Source organism: Rhopalosiphum padi, chromosome 2 (assembly GCF_020882245.1).
Source record: "Rhopalosiphum padi isolate XX-2018 chromosome 2, ASM2088224v1, whole genome shotgun sequence".
In the NCBI taxonomy this organism is placed as follows: domain Eukaryota; kingdom Metazoa; phylum Arthropoda; class Insecta; order Hemiptera; family Aphididae; genus Rhopalosiphum; species Rhopalosiphum padi.
Genome location: NC_083598.1, coordinates 24,864,074 through 24,887,235, shown reverse-complemented (window position 1 = coordinate 24,887,235; position 23,162 = coordinate 24,864,074). Strand labels below are relative to the sequence as shown.

The 23,162-nt window shown below is 22.6% G+C and overlaps 1 protein-coding gene across 1 annotated transcript in view; it reads right to left on the bottom strand.

The window, feature by feature from the left end:
• Positions 1-888: 888 nt before the first annotated feature.
• LOC132920815 (uncharacterized) overlaps positions 889-23,162 on the bottom strand; it is a 44,426-nt gene continuing 22,152 nt past the window's right edge. The window contains exons 2-7 of the mRNA XM_060983509.1: positions 17,121-17,326; positions 11,480-11,615; positions 9,676-9,809; positions 3,914-4,000; positions 1,112-1,289; positions 889-1,034 (exon numbers count right to left, since the gene is read on the bottom strand). Of these exons, the coding sequence (XP_060839492.1) occupies positions 964-1,034; positions 1,112-1,289; positions 3,914-4,000; positions 9,676-9,809; positions 11,480-11,615; positions 17,121-17,326 (812 nt within the window). The 3' untranslated portion in view covers positions 889-963. The remainder of the gene's footprint in view (positions 1,035-1,111; positions 1,290-3,913; positions 4,001-9,675; positions 9,810-11,479; positions 11,616-17,120; positions 17,327-23,162) is intronic.

Genomic DNA, 23,162 nt, shown 5'->3' with positions numbered 1-23,162 from the left:
TAAAATATATGACGAACCGAGCGTATAAAACTCGTCTATATAATATAATTAAATAAAGTTATTGCGGTCGCTATCGAGTTTGAGCCGATCTACAGGAATCTTCCTCTCCTCCTTGTCTTTTATCACAGGATATTCTTGGTAGCTCGTTAGAAATGTTTTTAATGCGATTTGTCCTGTTGTTTTTGTCTTCTCGACCGAATTTTAGCATTCGGTGGCCAACGATGGTTATAAATGAGAAAATGTTAATGACAGGATGGTGAGAGGAAGTTACAGCTTCAGTTAGAATACAAAAAAAAAATAACAAATTAAAAAGGGGTTTATTCTCTTGCAAATAACAAAAAACTAAAATTTGTTAAGTGTGTTTACGATTGTGTCAAAAATGGGAAAATATTCTCTAAATCGCCCATCAGAGTTGTAAAATTGAAATGTATTCTTGGATTATTAATTATAAACAAATAATTGTTATACATCCTTAATCCTTATAATTTTAAATTAATATTTTACTTTGTATTTTAACTGTTTCAAATTTATATGCCAAGGCCTATAAAATGTAATCAAAGTTTTTAAATATATTAAATATCATAAAAGTATTTTTATGTTAGTAGATTTTATTGAAACCATTTTTACACATTGAGTTGGATTGGCGAGAACAATAAAAAAAGAAAATAAAAATTTAAAATGAGATTCGGTGAATTACGAAGTGAAAAATATAAATTTTTAATTAAAATTCGATAATAACTGCATGTACTTACAACCTACTTATTTATGCAATAGATGTTTGATTGATTTTTTTTTTTGTACATTAGCAATAATTATATTATATACCTACCTAAATGTTTAAAATTATTTTGATGCAAGGAAAAAAATAAAATATGAAGTGCTTCAATATTCAATTTTAAAAGTATATTGTGAAAAAACTCGAATTTACACATCTGTACATAATATACAATTAACAGGGTTCTGTCACGTCTTGTGTACAATCATATGTGTGAACGATGCGACAAATAGAGCTACCAGAGTCGATGTATGTTTTCCTGTTAACAAAATCCAATCACTTTTCATTATAAATAGTATTTAATAATAAATAATGATTTAACTATAATGTACCTACCAGGATATATTGTATTTATGTTATTTCTGTATTTCTCTAGGAACATATTTTCTGTATATGACTGTGTGAGTGATTGGATAACGATCATTTTTCGCCATTTCAGCTGTTCTTGTATGAGACTTGCTTCGCAAATTAAATCCAATTCTTCATTGGGTCCTTGAAAATGATCTTTTTCTACCTATTTTCATATTATTTTTTAGTAAAATTATATTATATAGTAAAGTATTATTCACTATTGTTAAATATTGTTAAATTTTTCTAGTCTTATTGATAGGTAAATTTATAAATTATAACATTTAATACATTAATTCAATGCTGTTGGCATAAAAGTGTCACTTAAAATATTGAACACACAATTATGAGAGTTGGATTATATTCATAGAAAATCATTGATCTCTTGTTGTTCATCGGGCCACTTTACTAATTCTAATAAGCAACATTTTAGATATGTAGTGATGCAGTGTAATACATAATAATTAACTATTTAATTAATACATCATGATGCATCTTGAAAATTATGTGTATACTGTATAGTATCACCTTAATTTACATATAAATGTATAATACAACCTAACCTGCAGGAATTATCAGGAATGAATGAAAAGCCATGAAGATGGTGTGTCTAATTTATATAAGAATAATAAAATCATATTATAAATTCGTTTGTATGAATAATAATATTTTTAAAGTTATTATAGACCAGTGTTTTCTAACCTTTTTACCGTCACGGAAAACTTCGATAATATTTTATAACTTTATAAGCTGCGGACCACCTCAACTTTAAGAAAACCAGGAATACCAATTTTAGTCTTTTTTCCCTTTTTTTGCTAGTCAAAGGGGGTGTTTAAAATTATGTAACCATTAGACATTAGTCATTAGAGAGTTGTTTTGATGTAATAAAATAAATGTTGATGTATAAACTGGTTCCTAATTTATTAAATTACAGGTGTAGAAGTAAACTGAGTCTAATTTTTGTTTACAATTTTTTTCTCAATAAAATTTTTAAGTAGCTTCTAAAAATACATAATATGTATCTGATTGGACCATACATTTGTTCTAATCTGCAAAAAGTTCAAATTTAAATTACTTAAAATTATTAAATATTAATACTTGAGCCGCGGCAGTGTGATCTATAATAAAATTATTTTACTCTAGAAAAACGAGGAGATCCAGTAACCAGTATTGGACCAGTATGATAAATTCATTCAATAACAACTATTGCGGAAAGTGCCAATAGTGGTGTTTAGTAACTTTAGATATATTTTATCTTAAAGGTACGTTACAACTGCATATTGGAAATATGACACATAAACTATATCAACGTTTGTTATCTTTACAGGTTTGTCACAAATTTTATATCAATGTTACACAATTTTAGCTAGTGCTAATTTATAATTTTTCAAATGACTATATAATAGCTTAAAATTAGTCTAAATAGTATGAAAATGTCATTATGTATAGAACATGACAATTTAAGTAATGAGGAGAATTCATTTTTTAATTGTGAAAATAAATATATATAATATTATATACCAGTGTCATTACCTTTTTTTAGGAGTTTAAAATAAAAATGGATGCATTTTTGACAACAAAATAATTCTAGTTTTGAAAAATTTTGTAAGAAATTAAATTTAAAACGCTTATAAGTAAGTATAGGAAGTACATATGTATTTTTGATATTTTTAATTGTTATATGAATTATTGCTTATTTTACAGCTCAAAAAGATGGTGAAAGGCAATTAGGAAATTAAAAATCCGCCATCATATTATAGAACTAAAATCAGAATTTGCGCTCAGAACCTAAAATATACAACTCTTATCTTACATAATCACAATTAAGATTCAGTATATCTCTTCAAAGTGAATTAAAAATGTTTGATTAATACTTCATAATATTGATGGTATATATAGAATTGTTGAATGTCTGAAAGTCAAAAGTTAAATATTTTAAGTTTTAATTAGCTCTAAAGAGCTGCTTGCTAACAATTTTGATAAACCTATTGAATTATTTATTGTAACTAATTTTGTAAATTCATGATATTCATTTGAAGTATATTTGCTATATTTACTTGGAATTCATAAGATATGATAAATTGATGATGCATATGGATAAAAATAAAACCATTCAATTTGTTGTATCGTTAACATTTTACTGCATAGGTAATAAATGTACCTATATAATTACACAAAACAATTCTCAAATTTTACTGTTATATTAAAAAGATATTTGAAATATTTGATAGCAAAATTATAGCTATCTATTACTTATGTTTGAATTTTAATTGAAAAATATTATTACTTAAAATTTTCTCATATGTATTGTTTGTTCATATTATCTTTAGTTATAAACAATGATTGCAAACCAGTCATTGAGTCACATGAATACATGACGGACAGTTTTGAGTGTAAAATAAAAAATTTAAACTTAGTACTGGAAATTATTGTAATAGAAATTCTTATAACTAAATTGATATATCAAAAAGTATATTTTAAAGCTATATTATTATATATATATATATATATAAAAAAAAAATGCAATTCACCTAACCGATAAGACGTATTTCACAGTTTAATCAAATTCATATTTGTTATACAAACTTTTGAATAATAATGGAATATAATTAATACATAATATAGTTATTATATTAAATTATAATATCTAATAGAATTTATGCTCTTAAATTAAAGTTGCTATTCCATATTTGTAAACCTATAGCTTTACACTAATAATATTTTCAATATTAATCACTAAAATATAATAAATTGAAAACAGTATACTCGTTAATATATTTAAATACATACCTTAAATCGAATTCCTACGGCTTTTGAATATAAAGGGCCTTCAGGGTTGACCATCACGGGATAATTCTCCATTTGATTATTGCTTGCCTATATAAAATAAATATAAAAATATTTTTATTCAAATTTGTTTGTTTTCACATTATTATTTTGGTGCTTTTACATGTCATAAGATAATTTAATAAAAAATCTTGATTGAGTTATATATTGTTAATATATAGATTAATAGAAATCAATTTCGGGGGAGGGGGTGGGTTAAAAGTTATAATAAAAGTCTTTAAGTAATTGAGAGAGATTGGTTTTTGATAAATAGCAAATCGCATTATTTTCTTAAATGTATAGGTATGTAATGCGAGAAGTGATGTACAAATATCCGGGAATTTAGTTACGGAAAATTTATCGGGAATACGATAATTTTTTAAATATTGGTCTTATGTTTCAATATATAATTAAACTTATAGTTGTAAATTATTCAAATGATAACAATTTTTACCCAATATTGTTTGAGAAACTTTTGGTAATTTCAGAAATTTGTAATAATTTGTATTATGTATGATATGATATATAAATAAATCTAATTCAAATTGTATTTAAAATTCAGTTATCAATGTAAAGATTCTATTTTAAATAATTATTCAAACTACCTATATAGTATATAATATGTAAAATTATATTTATTTTGTAATTTTTAATAAACTAAATATAACAAATATTAGGTAATAAATATTCAATTTTTTCTCTAGCACTGTTCTTATACTCGTATCATTAACTTTTATTTTGAAGTAATTTTCCCGAGAGTTAAGGGAATATTTAGAGAGTATTCCTTGGGGAATATACCTTGTAGCACATCACTAAATGTAAGTAAGTTGTTTATGGAGGTTTCGGATCTCTCTTTACTATTAAAAAATGCAATGCTTCTCCTAAGAAACCTACAGCACAGGTTTGGTATGTGCTTACCTCTTGAACTCGTATTAATTATACATTTTATACCATATGATGATATGTATGGGCACTCACAACACTCATAAACTTAATTGAATCATTAATATAATTTTTGATATAACTATTATTACTTTTTTTAAATATATCGCTAACAACCCCTTTGGCCTCTATCTAAATTACGCATAATAAAGCATTAAGGCTATAGATTTTTTAATAGGTTTTTCGAACATATTTACATACACGCGCGCACTCACACACTTACTCTAGTAAATTTATTAAAATTATTAACTGTACTAAACACTTTTTAAATATTATTTTTATTGTTTTAAATTCCATAAATAAACTCATTCTGAATAAAAGATATTTGAGGATATTAATATCAATAAGTGATTTAAAAATCATTAAAAATAAGTGTATCGAATGAAAAAAATAAACGTAAACTTGTTATACGCGTGTAATAAATAATAATCGATAAATTATTTAATATCCATAGTACATAATATAATAATTAATTTTTAGACTTGACTCGTGAATCGTGATTAATTCAACGAACATTAATAATATAACAATACGGATAATATTTTAATCCGATTTTCATTTTTTTCTTTATTATACTATAGACTCTTCACTTTAATACGATTGATGTAGTTTGTGGTTAATCTGTCATAATATTCTCAATTGACTTACATATGTGGCCAAACGTATCTCTATATTCATAAAATAGTTTTCAACTCAATAAATGTCTATCATAATATAGTTATTAAGTTTAAGTTTCATCCACTTATTTCCTGTTAAAACTCATATACATTTTATTTTATATGGTATGTGTAGCATAATATAAAATAAATATTCACTTGCTACTGTTGTTTCCATAAATATAAATTATAATATAATAAAATGTAAGGTATCTATTTGAAAATAAAATTATATATATTTTTACTACTTGTCTTGAAATATTTTGCATGAAAAAAATAACTTATATACTTGTACATAATGTTGTAATTGTTGACTAAAATTATTTGAGTGCACGTTAATGTTTTTTTTTTAGGTATATGTTATAGCAGTGTTCGATATTATGTATAATATACAGTTTTTATTTTTATTGTTTATAAAAGTTTAAATTTTAGAATTATTAAATTTTTATTTCAATAAGATAAGTTGTTTGCTATCAATACATCTGGTTTTCTTTAATTTTTAAACATTTTTGATATACATAAATATATAGTATTATGGTGGATAAATATGATTAAGGTTTAATGTCAATTATATGCAACAAGATTTTGATTAGAGATTGTTGGTATTACAAGAGAAGTCATTGGATAGAGTTACAGAATTACCGTAAAACTATTATTTGTATGATATTATGTTAAATAAATAATATGTAAAATCTAATAAATCCTTGGATGAAATAGAACAGAATAACATCTTATAATAATTAATTATTACTTAGGAGTAACTTTAACCACTAATTTAAATTTCCGTGATCATATTGAGAGTGTTGTAAAAAAATCGTTAAAAGTTCTAGGATTTATTAAGCGGCATTCATCTGAATTCAAAAACGTTAGATCATTCAAACTCCTGTATTGTGCATTAGTCAGGTCTATTCTTGAATACGGGGCTCCTATCTGGAATCCATACACCAAAACCGATATCGACTTCATTGAACGCGTTCAAAATAGGTTTTTAAAATTCGTAGCCTTTAAATTTAATTTGACCATTGATAATCATGATTATACACAAATCAGATCTTTTCTTAACATTCCAGCCTTATCCTCCAGACGTGAAATAGCAGATATATCTTTTATATATAAGTTAATTAATGGTATCACCGATGATCCTGATCTTTTAAAATACATCCCCTTTACTATTCCAGCCTACAATAACCGTTCCACATCTTTGTTTTATATTCCAGTATATAGCACAAACTATTTGAAAAACTCACCTATTCCTAGGGCTATGGCTCTATGCAATAAACTTTCGACGAGAGTTGACTTTTTCTTCTCTTCCTTAAAGGAGATAATAAATGCTCACATGAACAATGTGAATACGTAATGCTGGGTTTGCCTATCTATTTAATACTATTTTTCCTTTTTAGATTTTTGTAAACTTCATATACTTATAAGATTTTATTTTATGTAATATTGCATTTCTTTTGTATTTGTATTCAAACTTTACTATCTGTACTATTGGGCCTTGGCCCGTTTTATTCTATTGAATAAACTATTATTATTATTATTATTATTATTATTATTATTATTTAATATTTATTTTCCTTATCTTCAACTACATTTTTTTTTTAAATATTCTAACGTAGATTTATTATTAGGGTAGGTTATATGATTTAGGAATTTTTAACAAAGTCAGGCAATTTTAAACGGGTTAAAATAATATGTCATTTATTTCGATTTCAAGTTATATATAATACATAATATCAGATATAATATATTTTTTGGCGTTTCCGTGAACGTTAGGTTTTTGGATTTGTTTGTATAAGAAGGAATGTTCTTAAAATTACTTACAGTTCTCCATTGAAATTTTAGAAAATGTACTTAATCTTTATACTTTTTACTCTATTTTAAGATGTAGTAAATACTAAATATTAGTTTATATTAATATCATGTACTATATTTACTAAATCTATAAAAATCATATTTTTAATTTTTATTCTAATTAAAACTTAATAAATTAGGTTTTTATTGGTTAATAGTATTTTAGCTTTTTCTCTTTTAGAATAATATTTGATATCAGATATTTTATTTGTTAGTATAATACTATAATAGGTATATTATCATATTCATTAATCTTATATATTATTGGTAAAATAATATACCATCTATTTTTAATATTTATATATTCATTTATTTATTTATTCAGGGATATAAAAGCTACATTACATAGCTATCATAAAAAAAGCTTTTTTTTATTAAAACATAACAGTTATAAGTAATAATGAGTATTTCACGTTCAAATATCACACAACATGTATTACATAATTATTTTTAAATTTTATTAAATGTATTAATCCAATTTTTAATATATTTGTATATGTAAAATATAGATATTCATATTCTTTTGTATTGTATATAAATTATATAAATAATATTGTGATAAATAATTTGAAATTCATCGAATATGTTCAGTTAATGTAAAGTATTTTATTTTATAAAACTTTATAAAATAAATTAAAATATTAAACTGATTTTTATATATATACAATTAATTATAATGAATTTTACTAGTATTCTCTATTTATAACATTATAATTATACATTTTTCAATTGTATAATACATTTTTATTGCTAATAATAATGTATAATTGATAAAAGTATAGTTTTAAGCCTAAGCCTATAGCTACAGGTACTTTATTTATCAACCGACTTAATTGTTGTCATTATTTTTTTAAATTAATTAATTAATAATTATTTTTATTCTCAAAAGAATAAGACCCATTTTTAAGTCTTAAAACATTATCAAAAATACCAAAAAAATCTAGTTTTAGAGCAAATCACTTCTTGTCCACTAGACCACCGAACTGTCAATAAAATAATTTTCACATTTGAAAATAAGAACTATTGCCTAGGAGTACGAGTAATCTTATACGTTTATCAAGCATTTGACCTGCTTTGATAAAATTTCCCATTCTTTAAATTAAAAATATTCCTCCTATCTCCACTCTACTTATTTAACCCAATATTTTCTTTTAAACCACTTATTTAGTGGCGTTACAAACATTTTATCCGTAAGGTCCAATATTGAAGCTACCCACAAACAATTTAAGCTTTTCTATATGAATATATATATATATTTATTTGTTAAATAAATAATGATATTATTTTACAATATTAATTAACACAACTTCTAATAATAAATAATAATAATAATAATATATTATTTTACCACTCTTTGTATTACATATAAGACACAACAATACAACATGCGTATTGTTACCTATGTGCTGACTAAGCTGACTTATTCTATATTATAGTAAATCGATAAAATATATTTATTATATTTATATAATACAAATTTATCACTTGAATTAATATCATCATATAAGTTGTACAATAATGAATCGTTATTTATGATAGCTATAACTCAATAAGTATAAAAATATTTTTACACCCTAATAAAATTGCTCTCCCATCTAAATTTGTTTGGTACAATAATTGCCAAATTGTGATTATTCGTAACAGTTTTTGCCACAGCTAAAAACAGCAAAAACTATTACAAAAAATGCTATAGCAAATTAAACAAACACAAAAACCACTAGTATTTACCTTAGTCAGTGAATTCATTCCCGAAAATCACCCCCGTTGATTAAAAAGACATTGTTGCGGATCTCTCAAATCCTTATTTTTATTAAATAAATTAGAAACTTCCCCAAAAGTCTGGGGTTTTTCACATTAGTGGTCCTCCCTTCTCATGCTATTTCATATTGTTATTTATTAAAGTTTATCAAATTTACTTATTGTACAAAATTAGATTGTGAATACTCATTCATGTATTTTTAATAAAAAAATTAATAAACTATTTTTTATACAAAGTAATATAGTAACCAGTGTAAAGATATACAGAGTTTGCAACAAAAGCTGTGATAAATAAAAAAATGTATAAACTTTCATGTATTATATATATCTTTTAGAATACATTTTTATATACTTTTCGGACCTATAATGGTTTAACTACGACTATTTGTTTTATAAATTAACAATACACTTTGAATTATTCAGAAACTGTAATTTGGTGGTCATATGACGTGTTAATTAAAATTAATTTAATATAAGTTTAAGATATTAATTTTCTACTAATATTCATGAACTCACCTGAACGCCATTGACATACCATGTCATCAACGGTTGTGGATAAGATTTGGAGGAAGTGCAATTTCCCGACAAGAGATCGCCAACCGCGTAGCGATTAAGCACGCCCTCTATCAAAGGGTTCTCTTCTGGATATGCTGTCAATAACATAATATTATTACATTAATCATTTTTATATATCGATTTTTTGGTGTATATTATAGTCTCATGTAAACAATTATATTTTAGATACGGTTTAACTAAAAAGAAAAACAAATAAAATGAAATGTCACACTTACTTCAAATTGTTTAATGTTAAAAACTTAATGTCGAGTTACATAACATGTTTTTAAATATAAATTTCTAAATGAAAATGATCATAAAAGTTTTTTATTTTTTACGTATAGTGTACATAATATTATGGTTATAACTTACGAGTAATGTTCTTTTGGGTAAACCACACACTATTAACGATTGATTTATTATTATTCGAAATTGATTAGATAATTATATTTGAAAAAAACATTTAAGATTTTCAAAAAAAATTTTTTTTTTAATTTTAAATTTGAATTTTTATTTAACTATTTTAAATACGAAATTTTAACTCATATATTTTTGAATATTTTAGCAATTAAACATAATACTACGAATTTATTTTACATAATTCTGCATATACTTGGATTTTTTATGAACATTTTTAACAGCATATTTCCTTATTTTTTACTGTAAAACGGGTGCACGCATATTTAATGATTTTTATATTATTTATACTCAAGTATAAATTAACCCCGACTGTTGCATCCCAACATTCAAATTTAAAATCTCTAAAAAATTAAGTTATACAAACGTCGATAAAAATTTATAAATCGCAGAATAATCCAAAAGTGATGACATAAATAGAATAAAATTATTATATTATGGCATATATAAAAGAATTGCTTAATTAATAAAATTAAGAATATAATAATTGCACAAAAAACAATGATAACTATTTATGAGTAAATTGAAATTAGAAGTTTGAAAAAAATCATAAAAATTTTTAAACTATTTTTTAGTTAAAAATGCATACAATTTTTGATTCTGAGCAGATGGATTAATGTTTTCGTTTTACAATAATGTGTGTTTTTTTATTTTTGTGTCCGCCATAACCTTTTGGAGCATTATTCGATTTTTTTTCTTTTAAAGTATTGAAAAATATTTTTAGTCTCGGTGAAAAATGAAAAAAATATCATACAAGATCCTACATAAGTTATTGATATTATGGCAATTTCATAGTTAAGAATTTAAAAAATATCCAATTTTCCAGTCTTAGGTTTGATAATTGAATTTAAAGGTTTTAAAGAAGGTATTTTTTGAAACGCAAAGATTTAAAAAAATTTTTTTTTTATATTAATGATTTATTTAAACATATTTATTTTACATATTGTTGGGATTGTATAAGTAATAACAAATTATAGTTGTTTTGTTATAATTTAAAATATTTGTGGGGAGTGACTTTTAGAATATGAATTATTATATTTTATTATACGGAATAATTTTTTTTTTAATATTTAATTTATTTTTAGGTAAAGACCTATTTGTACCGTAGAACGCCGATTGCATTACTAATGATAAAATAAATTACTATAATATTAATATAATAATACTTGATAATATAGGCTGACGGTCGTTCTCCACTCAGAATCGTTTTTCGTATGCAATAATTTATATAGTTGAATTAAAATTTTTCCACTTTTTATTAATTAAGTATTTAATTATATATATGTATAGCGATAAAAATATTTATATTTACATAAACGTAATTTTATCGAAATATTTTAATATTTACCTAAAACATTCATGTTTGCGGACTTAAAAACCATTTCAAATTTTGGTCCATCTGTTGAGACTTCACATCGGTATATACCACTAGTTTGTAATGTGAGATTACTTAGTGTGATTTTTCGCATGTTACAATGAGATAACTACATAAACATATTAATTATATCATGATTAATAATTATTATTATTTATTATACATAAGACGAAAACCTAATGGTGTGCGGTTATATTATTATACTTTAAAGAAATCCATATAAATAAAAATGTATAGGTACTATATTTTAATTAACAAAAAGAAAAAATGAAAATGTTTAATTAGACTTATGGTTTAAGTCAACGATATTAATGAAATGTTTTACCATTAATATATTTTAGATACAAAATAAAGTGAAAAAACTATTGGTATTAACTATTAAATGGTTTTTTACTGATTAAAAACATAAATTCCAAGTGATGTCTTGTTTCCAATGATTGTCTACAGAAGTAACTTAAAGAAGACGTTTTTAGATTTTATTTTCGAGTTTCTCAATAAAGTAGAAGTGCAAAAAAGAAGTATAATTAAAAATAGTAGGTACTAGGTATAAAAGAATCTTTTAAAAATGTAATATATTTTTATTACTAAACATGCATATGTTTTTATTATGTTTCTTTTGGGATCTTATTAAAATTAAACTTATTTTATACTTACAAATTAAAAAATATGTATTTTTTTAATAATAATATTGTTTTTATTTTAAAATATAACTTCATAAACATTTTATTATTTTTATATGAATGCAAATAATGAAACAGTTTACCCTTTATATTAATTTTCATAGTATAAATTGTATAGTATATAATTTAGTAATTGAATACTGTTATCATAATAAAAATAAACAGTTATTTTCCTGTTAAAATTATATTTGTTTATTATAATTATTAACTGTATAAATAAATATAAAGTATAAAAAACTCTGTAATATGGCTATATAGTAAACGTTTCCACGAAAAAATGGTCGAATACAAAAATTTCAACTGTAAAATAGCTTATTTTGTGAAAATAATAAAAAACACCTTGAATAATTTGGTAAACGGAATAAAAATCGCTGGGGAAAAAAACCCGATGAAAAACTTTGAAAAAACCACAACGAATAACCTCAAAAAAAACCAAAAATAAGAACCTAAAAAAAAACCCCAACCTAAATCTCTGGAATAAAATATTACGTTTGCTAATATTTTAATCATAATTTAAGAGCTTAAAATGTTATTGACGTGTACGGTGTACCTTTGATAATGTATATTAAAACAATTTCAATAATTTTCAATTTTAATTATTTGATTAATTTCCAAACATTACTCTAATTCTAAATGTATAATAGCATAGTTTATATTAATTATAATGAAATGTAACAAATTATCAGATGACATTTTTGAAGAAAGAGTTATTTTGAAATCTAATTTAAAAGTTCTGTAATATGTATATTTATGTTTGTTATAATTATTTATTTTCATTTTTGTTTTCATTATTTAATATTTACTATTATTTATTACGAAATTATTATAACAATATAATAATTTATTATATACTTTCTTTTATAGTTATATATTTGATTCTTTGTTTATAATATTTTTGCATTTATTCAGAATAAAAAAAAAGTTATAACCATGTGACTTAAAATACAAAACTAACTATTGTTTTTAATATTTGCTTGTTTAAAATTACTTATAATATGTTTAATCTTTAGAAAAATAAAATAACCAATAAATATTCGAATAATTATTATGTTAAAAAATAAATTGAATAATTATACTTGAAAATTATTTAAATTATTTTAGTTCAGCTACATATGTATTTGTAATTAAATATAAATAATATTTTAAAGAATGTAAGCATTTAAAACATTTTTATTCGGTTATTTTCATATGGTTGAGAGTAATAGTGTATTCCAAGAATTTTATTCGGGTTTTTAATTTGGGTTTTTTTTCTGGGGATTTTTATTCTGGGAATTTTTATTTTACAATTCAATAATTTTGATTATCAAAAATACCGTATTTTTTCTCTCTTAATTTGTGATCCTGAGTTAAATAATGTATTTATAAAATAACTTGTTACTTGTTTATCTAACATAAAAAATTATCACAGGGTAGTTGAAGTTTAAATTTTTGGTCGTTAACGTCGAGCTCGATAATTAATTTAATAATGTGTATTTGATATAATTATCTTATTTCATTTTAGTATACGCTGCCAAGTCATTGTTTAAATTTCTAGATTTCTTTATTTCTTTATAATTTTATTTTTCAATATCTAAATATTATTATGGCTGAAGCTATTATTATTTTATTAGACAAAAACTATAAAATAAAAATATTTTATTATTTAATTATGAACTTACTTTTTATATACTGTTTAAAAAATTAAAAAAAAAAATCAATCATATTTATGTACGTTGTATGAAACGCAGTATATTTCATTGTCCGGATATATTAAAAATTGATTCACTATGCAAACCTCCGGATATTTTATAGAACTCATACATGATTCAGAAAAATTAGCCACTATTATATGTTAAAAATAATAACGAATCAAATTTAATATAAATAATATTATATTTAATACGTTATTAAAATAATTAAAGTATAACAAATTTGATTTATTTTAAGTTTTTTCTTATATTTATAGAATTATATAAATTAAATTAAAAAAGTATTTTGAAACATGACAAATATTTGTATTTGTATCCAAATGTTTTCTATTAAAAGTAATTGAAATTTATTTTATATACTTTTTGAATGTACGTACTTATATTTGTATTTAAATATATTCTTAAAATTATTTTTTTTTAAGACTGCAGGTAGGTGTTTAATATTATTTTATTTCTAAATTTTACTCATAAAGTCATACCTTTTTTAACGCTTAGTGTATACTGAATATTTTGAAAATTACCTTCACAACGATTTATCATAACTAATGTTATAATTCATATTTATTCAAAGTTAAAGAGTTTTTAGTATTTTGTAATTCTCAATTTTTGTCAGTTTGTTTATTTTTTCTGTGTTTCGTGTCTATTCCTAGAAGACAAAAAATAAAACTAAGTTCATTGTTATTAAATGTTGGAAAATTGTAAAAATTATCATTAAAATTGATTTATTAACTACAAGGTGTTATCAGAACCTCAGTAAACTTTGATTAACCACTAGTTATTTATAAAGGAATAGGAGTAATTATAATAACTGTGTAAGTCACATTTTAATGAAACAAGAGCAAAGAGGATGGTATAATTTAATGTGTTTTCTCTGTCTAATAAAACATATAATATAGCAAATTTGCTTTCAGTAGAACCGATTTTGTGGTATTAGCTCTAATATTAGAATGAATTGTCTTATTATTAAAAATAGGTACTATAGTATTATATTTCTTCAATAATAGATATGTGCATTTTAAAATTATAATATGTGCAATACTAGTATCTTGCTCAAAAAATAAAATACCGAAAAAAGTTAACACTTAAGTATAGATTATATTCGTACTTTAACTTTGATAATAGGGCAATTCAATCTAATATTAAAGCTAACAACACACAATCGGTTCTAATGAATGCAAATTTGCTAAGTTGTATGTTTGTAAGATGGAAACAACATATGCGTGCGTAGGTCCACTTAATTAGGTACCTATAGCATTGGTAAGTGTTTCTAAATAAAATTCCATATTTGTATTAATAAATTAAAATTATATATTTATATATTTATTTATTAACAATTAATAACTAGGTAACAACATTTAATAATAAATAAGTTAGGTGTCTAAATAAAATGGTATTACATTTGTAGTTAGGTTCTAAAACATCTGTTTTTGAGAAGGAAGTACGGGATTTACAGCTTATGAACGAACGTAAAATAACCCCTTATCCTCTTTATAGAAAAAAGGTAATAAAGGAATTTACGAATTTCTTGGTTAAAAGATAAACGTTTGAAACCTATATTGTTGGTTTACCAAAATTTATATCATCGTTACAAATAATATAAAATGAGGGTTACTTCAATATAAAAAGGTGCAATTTAAAAGAAATAAGTAAAGTAAATTGTTGAAATATTTCTTTATTTCATTAATAAAATTAAACTTTTTACAACAAAACTTGTTATAACGAAAAACTCTATTTAACGTAAATATTACATTATAATGGTTGGTTTGATTTATAACCTATATTAATCAATTCATATCTATAACGCGTATTAGTCACTCTCAATAAAAAAACAATATTTTATGTCTCGTAATACAATTTTTGAAAAATTAACCTATTATTTCGTGAAGATGATCTAAAGTTATCTTAAAACAAGGAACAAATTCAAAGAAAAATACAAAAAAAATATTGGCAGAGTAAACAAGTTCAAACAAAAGTATTTTAAATAATTGTATAAAATATAAAACATACAATAATTTAATATAATAGTTATAATATAATTTAATAAAATAATAAATATGCAATTAAATACTCATGTTATGTAAAAATAATAATGTGTATGATAAATAATAATACATACCTTTATACATAAATAATTTAAATTTTGTTTTTTCTAAAACCCTTAAACTCTCTTTAACGAATGAAATCTCTCGGTCCCTTTAGATTCGTTATAAAGAGTTTTCACTGTAGAGTATTTAAGCCGATATTTATGTCACAATAAACAGATGAATAAATATTTATAATGATATTGTATTTTTCAGTTTTGTCATTTTTTGTTATTAGAATAATATACGAGTATATCCAATATCCATGTATGTTTATATTATTAAAATTGTGATAGATTTTTAAATTTAAGCATATTATATTATTTTAAATAGAAAGAATTTAAATAATGTTTTAAGTTTCAGTGATTAATTATGAGAAATGACTTTTATATTTATTCATAATATTAATTACAACAAAAATTATATCTATTTAAACAATAATAGTATTGTATCAAAATAATAGGATATATTATTATTATCTTCACAGTTTTTAAAATAATTTACATTGCATTTGTTATATGTAGAATTGGATTAATTTTACATATTAATTCCTTCATGCTAGTTTTTTTTTTTTATAATAAATTACCCATGTTAATTAAATTTAGATGTTGTAGCCCTTTTTTTATTTGCCTAACAGCGTGTCTTAACTAATATTTATCTAAAATTGAATTAATTTAATTTTTCGTTTTTTGGTCTCTGAAAATAAATTATTTTCGTTTTTTTTTTAAAATAATTGTTAAAATGTATAGTTAATTTTACAGCCAAATTCAATTGATTTTTAGTGAATTAAATTATGATATGTTTACTTAATTTTCTATGAATATATTTATCAATAAAGACATGTAAAAGTTGAATGGAGCAATTTATTTTTAAATTATATAAATGATTTATTTATTTTTATAGAAAAAAATAAACATTTTTAATTTTTCTCCTCTTTTTGAATACATTTTGATTGAATTTTTCATGGCACTACAGTATCTGATTTTCATTTATCAAGTAAGTAATAAAGTTGTTGAAGTAGGTTTAATTTAATATTACGTTTCTTTTCAATTATTAATTTTTATTAGAATTTTATGTTGTAATAAATATTAAAATATATACGCATAGTACTATATTCGTATTATTATCTAGGTAAGTGATTTTAAATGAAAAAAAAAATACTTACATCCAATATAATACCCGGAAGATGAAAAACTTGGATAGTCGGTCGATTCTCTGGGACAAACCTGTAGAATTCATGATCATCTTTGTACCACTTAACGGAGTATAATATGTCATGGCCTACGTCGAAATTGCATCCGAGTATAACTGACTGCTTTAAGTCCGCGTACCTTGGCACGAGTACGTCGATTATTTTCAACGCTAATGTCACTATAATAAGAATTATACATTAATTATATTATATAAATAAATAATTTTCATTTAAATACAAACATTTATTATTCAAATATACTAAATATTTTTAATACTATTTTATTGTTTACTTGTAATGAATTAATTTAATTAATGTATTTACATTAGTTATATGATTTTTAAAATGTTATTTTATGATATCAATATTTTGTATTAAATATATCCACTGATTTAAGGAAACCGCGTAAGAAAAAAAAACACCATGTTGGTAAATGATTTAATAACTTTCTAATTAAAATTTAATATAAGTATTTTCAAATTATTTCTATGTATCAGACATATGGTTCTGGACATTTTTCTGGACAGCTATTATATTGAACAGTTTGGATGATATATAGTGATTGGGTTTAAGAATGAATACCGAATAATAGTGGGTTTTGTAGAACCGAATGATATATCGAGAGGTCTAACCATATGAGGTCCTTACCAGTAACCCTGATCTGGAAGGAAAGCTATTCTGAATATCAAATTATGTTTGCTATAGAATAGAGACATGCCATTGTGTAAAACTTTACACATATACATTCACACATATTCACATACACACGCATAAATACGCGCTTGCGCGAGTGACCGCTTATAACCGAATAAACATACTTAACCATCGCAATAAATTTAAGCTTAAAATTTTATGAAATTATATTTTGTAATGAATAAATTAAAGACTTGTTAAGAATTTAATTTTTCTAGATTATGTACAAGACATAATACCTTACTGTTGTATCTTTTCTTATTGGCCATTATATGTTTATATTTTAAAAAGGTTATAGAAGATAACTATTATAATAGAAAACATTTTTAAATAATAACTAATTAGTAACTACAAATATATTAATAATTAAATGAATATAAATATATTGATTTTTTTTTTAAAGTTATCCAAGTATAAATATAAAACACATTACTGTTTTTATGATAACCCTTTCATTATCTTAAGTAGAATAACCTTTAAAGATCAACTATAGTTATACTTGTTTTCCCTTTGACATATAACTGATTTTAAATAATAATAATATATTATATTATTTATATTTGTGATTGTGAATATAAAAATCAAATAACACCAATTCATTAACAGTTATTTTAAATTATTTTGTAAGTTTATTATAGTTCATATAATTAAAAATTCAATGATCTGATTGTTTTATCCTAAAATACCCTATAACTATGTTTAGTATAATATAACCTAAAATGGATGATTATTTTAATAAAATTTAAAATTTAATTTACAATAGCAATATTTTAAAATAAAAAGCACTGTCTAGTAAGTTATCAATAGAATATTGATAGGGGTTATAAAATAATTACCTTGGATTTGTATTATGGATTTATGTATAGCCTTTATAAAAATATAATTTCTGTGTGATGATATTATGTATAAATATAAAATAATACATAATAGGCGATTAGTGATTGATTACTGATAATATATTTGGCTATATTTTATAAATTGTAAATTTATCGTATATTCCATACAATCTGTTTTTAATGTAGGAATATATAGCAGTGATTCTCAAACTTTTTTGTTCACGGAGCTGTTAAAAAAAATTCCTCAAAAACTATAGGAATATCAATTTTAAATAAAAATATTGAATTTTGATGTTCTCCAAAGCCCCTAGATGATTCTCGCAGAACCCTAAAGTATTCCACTACCACACTTTGATAACCGTTGACATAATATGGGGTTTTAGTACTTATTTGTAGTTAAAAATAAACTAATTACATATTTTTTTAATAAATTAAGACATTGTGTTAGTGGTTGTTTTTATATTATTTAGGTACATTTATTGTCACGTATGCATAATATCTAGTAAATAAATGGTGAATTTTTGTAATTATACGAAAAAACTAAATTATCAAAAATATATTAGTTTTACGTTTATACTTATTTGTAATTCAAATATTCCATTATAACATAAATACATACATTTTAATTAAAATAAACGACAGAAATGAGAAAAAAAAATTTCTAAGTAAAGCGTAGAAAAATAATTTATTGTTCAAGATCAGTTGTAACTTGTGGATTAGCTTGAGGGCAGTTCTGAAGAAATGCGCCCTGAGTGTGACTTTGATGAATGTCCCCTAGCATTAACTTCGGAACAATAAGTAATAAGAAAGATGGAAAATATATAATTTTTTTATTCACTAAAGACAATGCCGAAGGAAAAAAAAATGGTCTGATGTATTGAGTTATAAATGGTAGTCACCGTGTATATACGTTAGTGGTATTATACAGGATTGGTTAGAAATAAATACTCCATAAAATAATCATAAAAACAGCCAGGTTATAGTCAATTTTTCATTATTTATCATTGGAAAATAATGTAAACAAATACAAACATTTTTTTTTTTATTCATGATCGATATAGATTATAGGTACACACATTTGTTAAAAATATAACGTTGTAAAAATTTTAATCATTTATTAATTTGATGCTATGGAATGTGCAATGACATTTGTAAGGTAAAATAAGCATAGCGTCGAACATAAAGTATTGATTTCAATATATAAAAAAAAAAATTAAATTAAATTAAATTAAATATGCATACTTATAATAAATCAAGTGCACGAATGAGTTAATTAACATATTAAAAAAATTATAAAATATACCATTGTTATTATATGAATAAATAAACAATAGTTTAATGGCTTTAATATCATACTCTGCAACAGGAGAAAAAACTATCGTACTGGGTTCTAAGAAAACGAATTTTAAGCACCGGCTAAGTACACATATTGTATTAAATTGAGTTGGGACAACAAGATTAAATCTCTCCAACAAATCATCCTAAGCCTTACTGAAATAAATAAATCTTTCCAATCTTCTTTGCTTTTTGTGTAACGAATTTAAGAGGTAACCTGTAGTTAAAATCATATAGAATTTTTACACAATTATAAATCTCTTGTATACTAAATATACATAACATGTGTGATGTGTATAATGTATATATTAGGATCTTATTTACATATTTTTATAATGACCATAGATCAAATTCAGTGGTTAAATCGGGAGGAGGCCGATGCAAGATGGAGTAGATACCATTAAAATGTTTTAGTAACTTTCTTAATTTTCCTGAAAAAATAATGATCGGGTGTGGGTTAAAAAATATTTCATATATTTATATATTATGTGTAATTTGTATTATGTATGTATTTATATCATATATGTAGGTATGAATGAATGTATAAATCAATTGCTTTATTCTACATTCAGCAAAGAAATATAGAAGTAATCAATGGTTTTGCTAAATCAGATCATTCATGTAGGTGTATTGTGAAAATTAATAAGATTTCCCGTTTAAATTTCAAAATTCATAGAAACATCATATTATATATTTTTAATAGAATATCCGTTATACTTCACACTTTCACTTCATGTCCACTATACTGATTTATTCTACTTAGCTAAGGGTATATGAAATATTCTATAAATCGTCTTAACGAGTTTTCTTCCATCTACACTGTGTACTTCTCTATTAACAGTATTGACTTTAATATTTTCAATTTTTGTTTAACTGGTCATGAACTAATTTAAGTGTTAGATTACTGTATAATTGTTTTTTTTTATAAAGTAAAACAAGAACACTTAAGATAAAATATTTATTAATATTCAACGAATTGTATTTACAAATTGTGATCACCCCCTATTTATCTAATAATATCTAAGACCAATTACTAGCAAGATTCGTTCATTAATTAAGTATGAAACTAGTCATTATTGACATTTTAATAGAAAATATTATTATGAATATATATTATATATCTAACGTATAAAAATTAAAGTTGAACATAATGATTTCATACTACCTTTTTGAAACTACTTATTCTGTTGTAAGCTTATTTTAATTTAAATGATGAAACTGGACAAAAATAATTTAATCAACGTTCCTTATTCCAATTGCCATTAATGTATCCGAAAATGGATTTTACTTATTTTTTAGGAAATTTAAAATCAGTATTATCTAAAATTCATTTGATGGTTCAACGGCCACATCTGTTCCTATAGTTACGTATACAGTTTTTAATGCGCTTTATATAATATATGCTTAAGTAGAATAAATTATAATTAATGATATATAACTATATAACTGATTAACTAATAATTAAGATTCATGGCATTATTTGTATATTTGTGAAAAGTTTATTTTTTTTTAAAGCTATGGCATTATTAATATGACACAATTATATAAAAACTTTATTTTTAACTAATTAGAAATATATGAATGTTTTTCAAAAATAGCTTTCTTATGATAAATAAAATAAATAAAGGCTAATGCGTTTTATAGTATAATATTTACTTTATGGCATTCTTGTAAAGTCGAGGTTTATGAAATAAAGCTATTAATATTTTAAAAACTATTTTTAAAAATAAATAGACATTTTTTTTATTATTAGCTAAAGAAATTACACTTTTATATTATTACCTTTACCTACTTTAATAATACTTTAATTTATTTTATTTTAAAATATAAATATATTTACATTTTAGTAAATAAATACCTTAAATATCTATAAGTATAAATTATATTATGTCATTCATTGAATAATTCATATTTTTTTACACGAAGACAGTTGGTCTTACAGTATTGTACAATATATTATATTATATAGCTTAGCTTAGCTTAAAAATGCATCAACATAATATTATATTTTTGAATAATTAATAATTTTATTTTCTCATTAAATATATGGCGTAAAACTTCTTAGTATAGCATAAGTTTTAGAAACAATAACGATATAAAATTAAATAGTACAGTAACTCTTAACGTGCTTACGTATACAATTAAATATTATGTAGAATAATGTATTTGCATGGCATCTATATAAAAATCCATATGATTTATTTTGAAAAAAATGCCTTGTTTTTTACATATACATAAATAATATTAATGAAAATATATTTTTTTTAATTAATAGGTATAATTAATACAATATTTACTCAATTTACATTGACCTTTCCAAAGTCTTATTCAAATCGAAAACTATAAATTTAATTGTCAAGACAGAAGTTACCATAAGGATAAGGATTTAAGTTAACCTTATTTATTGATCTATTTAACCTGGTTTAAATAGAATTTAAGCTACAATACTTAATTAGAGGCGATGTCTAAATCAGGGTTAAATTTATCTGATATGTCTGTACAAGTTAAACTTACCGTAGGAAATTTTAAATCCTTTAAATAGTGTTTATTTATTTCAGTGATCTCATTTACTTCACAACTATGAAAATATTTTATTTATAGTATTAATATTCCTTTGATGTTTATTTTATATTATTTGAAGAGTACCTGTTTTTAAATTATTAATTAATCCATTTTCAGTAATATCTTTAATTGATTTTTTTCATTCATATTTTACGAACAATTAATTATTGTTATTTATTTATACTTAGTAGAATTTTTATGCATACATAATATATTATATTCATATTTTCTTGGTTTACCTAAATATTAAATTCTTATAAATTATATTTTTTCGAAATGTTTCTTTATACAGTTACTGGAATATATCTTTTTGAAAAATGTATTGTTCATTTTACATAATTTTGATAGTTTTGCTGTTAATATTAATGGGAATAAATATGTAGGATTTATATCACATAATGATCACATATCTAGTTTATAATATATATATATATATAAATAAATAGATAAATCAGTATCACTTCAAATTTACAGATACACATAAGAAAGATATTAAATATGTTTAAATTTTACATTATGGATTGGTATCTATAAATATACATTATATTCTTTTATTAGAAAATTTAAATTTATTATACCTAATAACAAA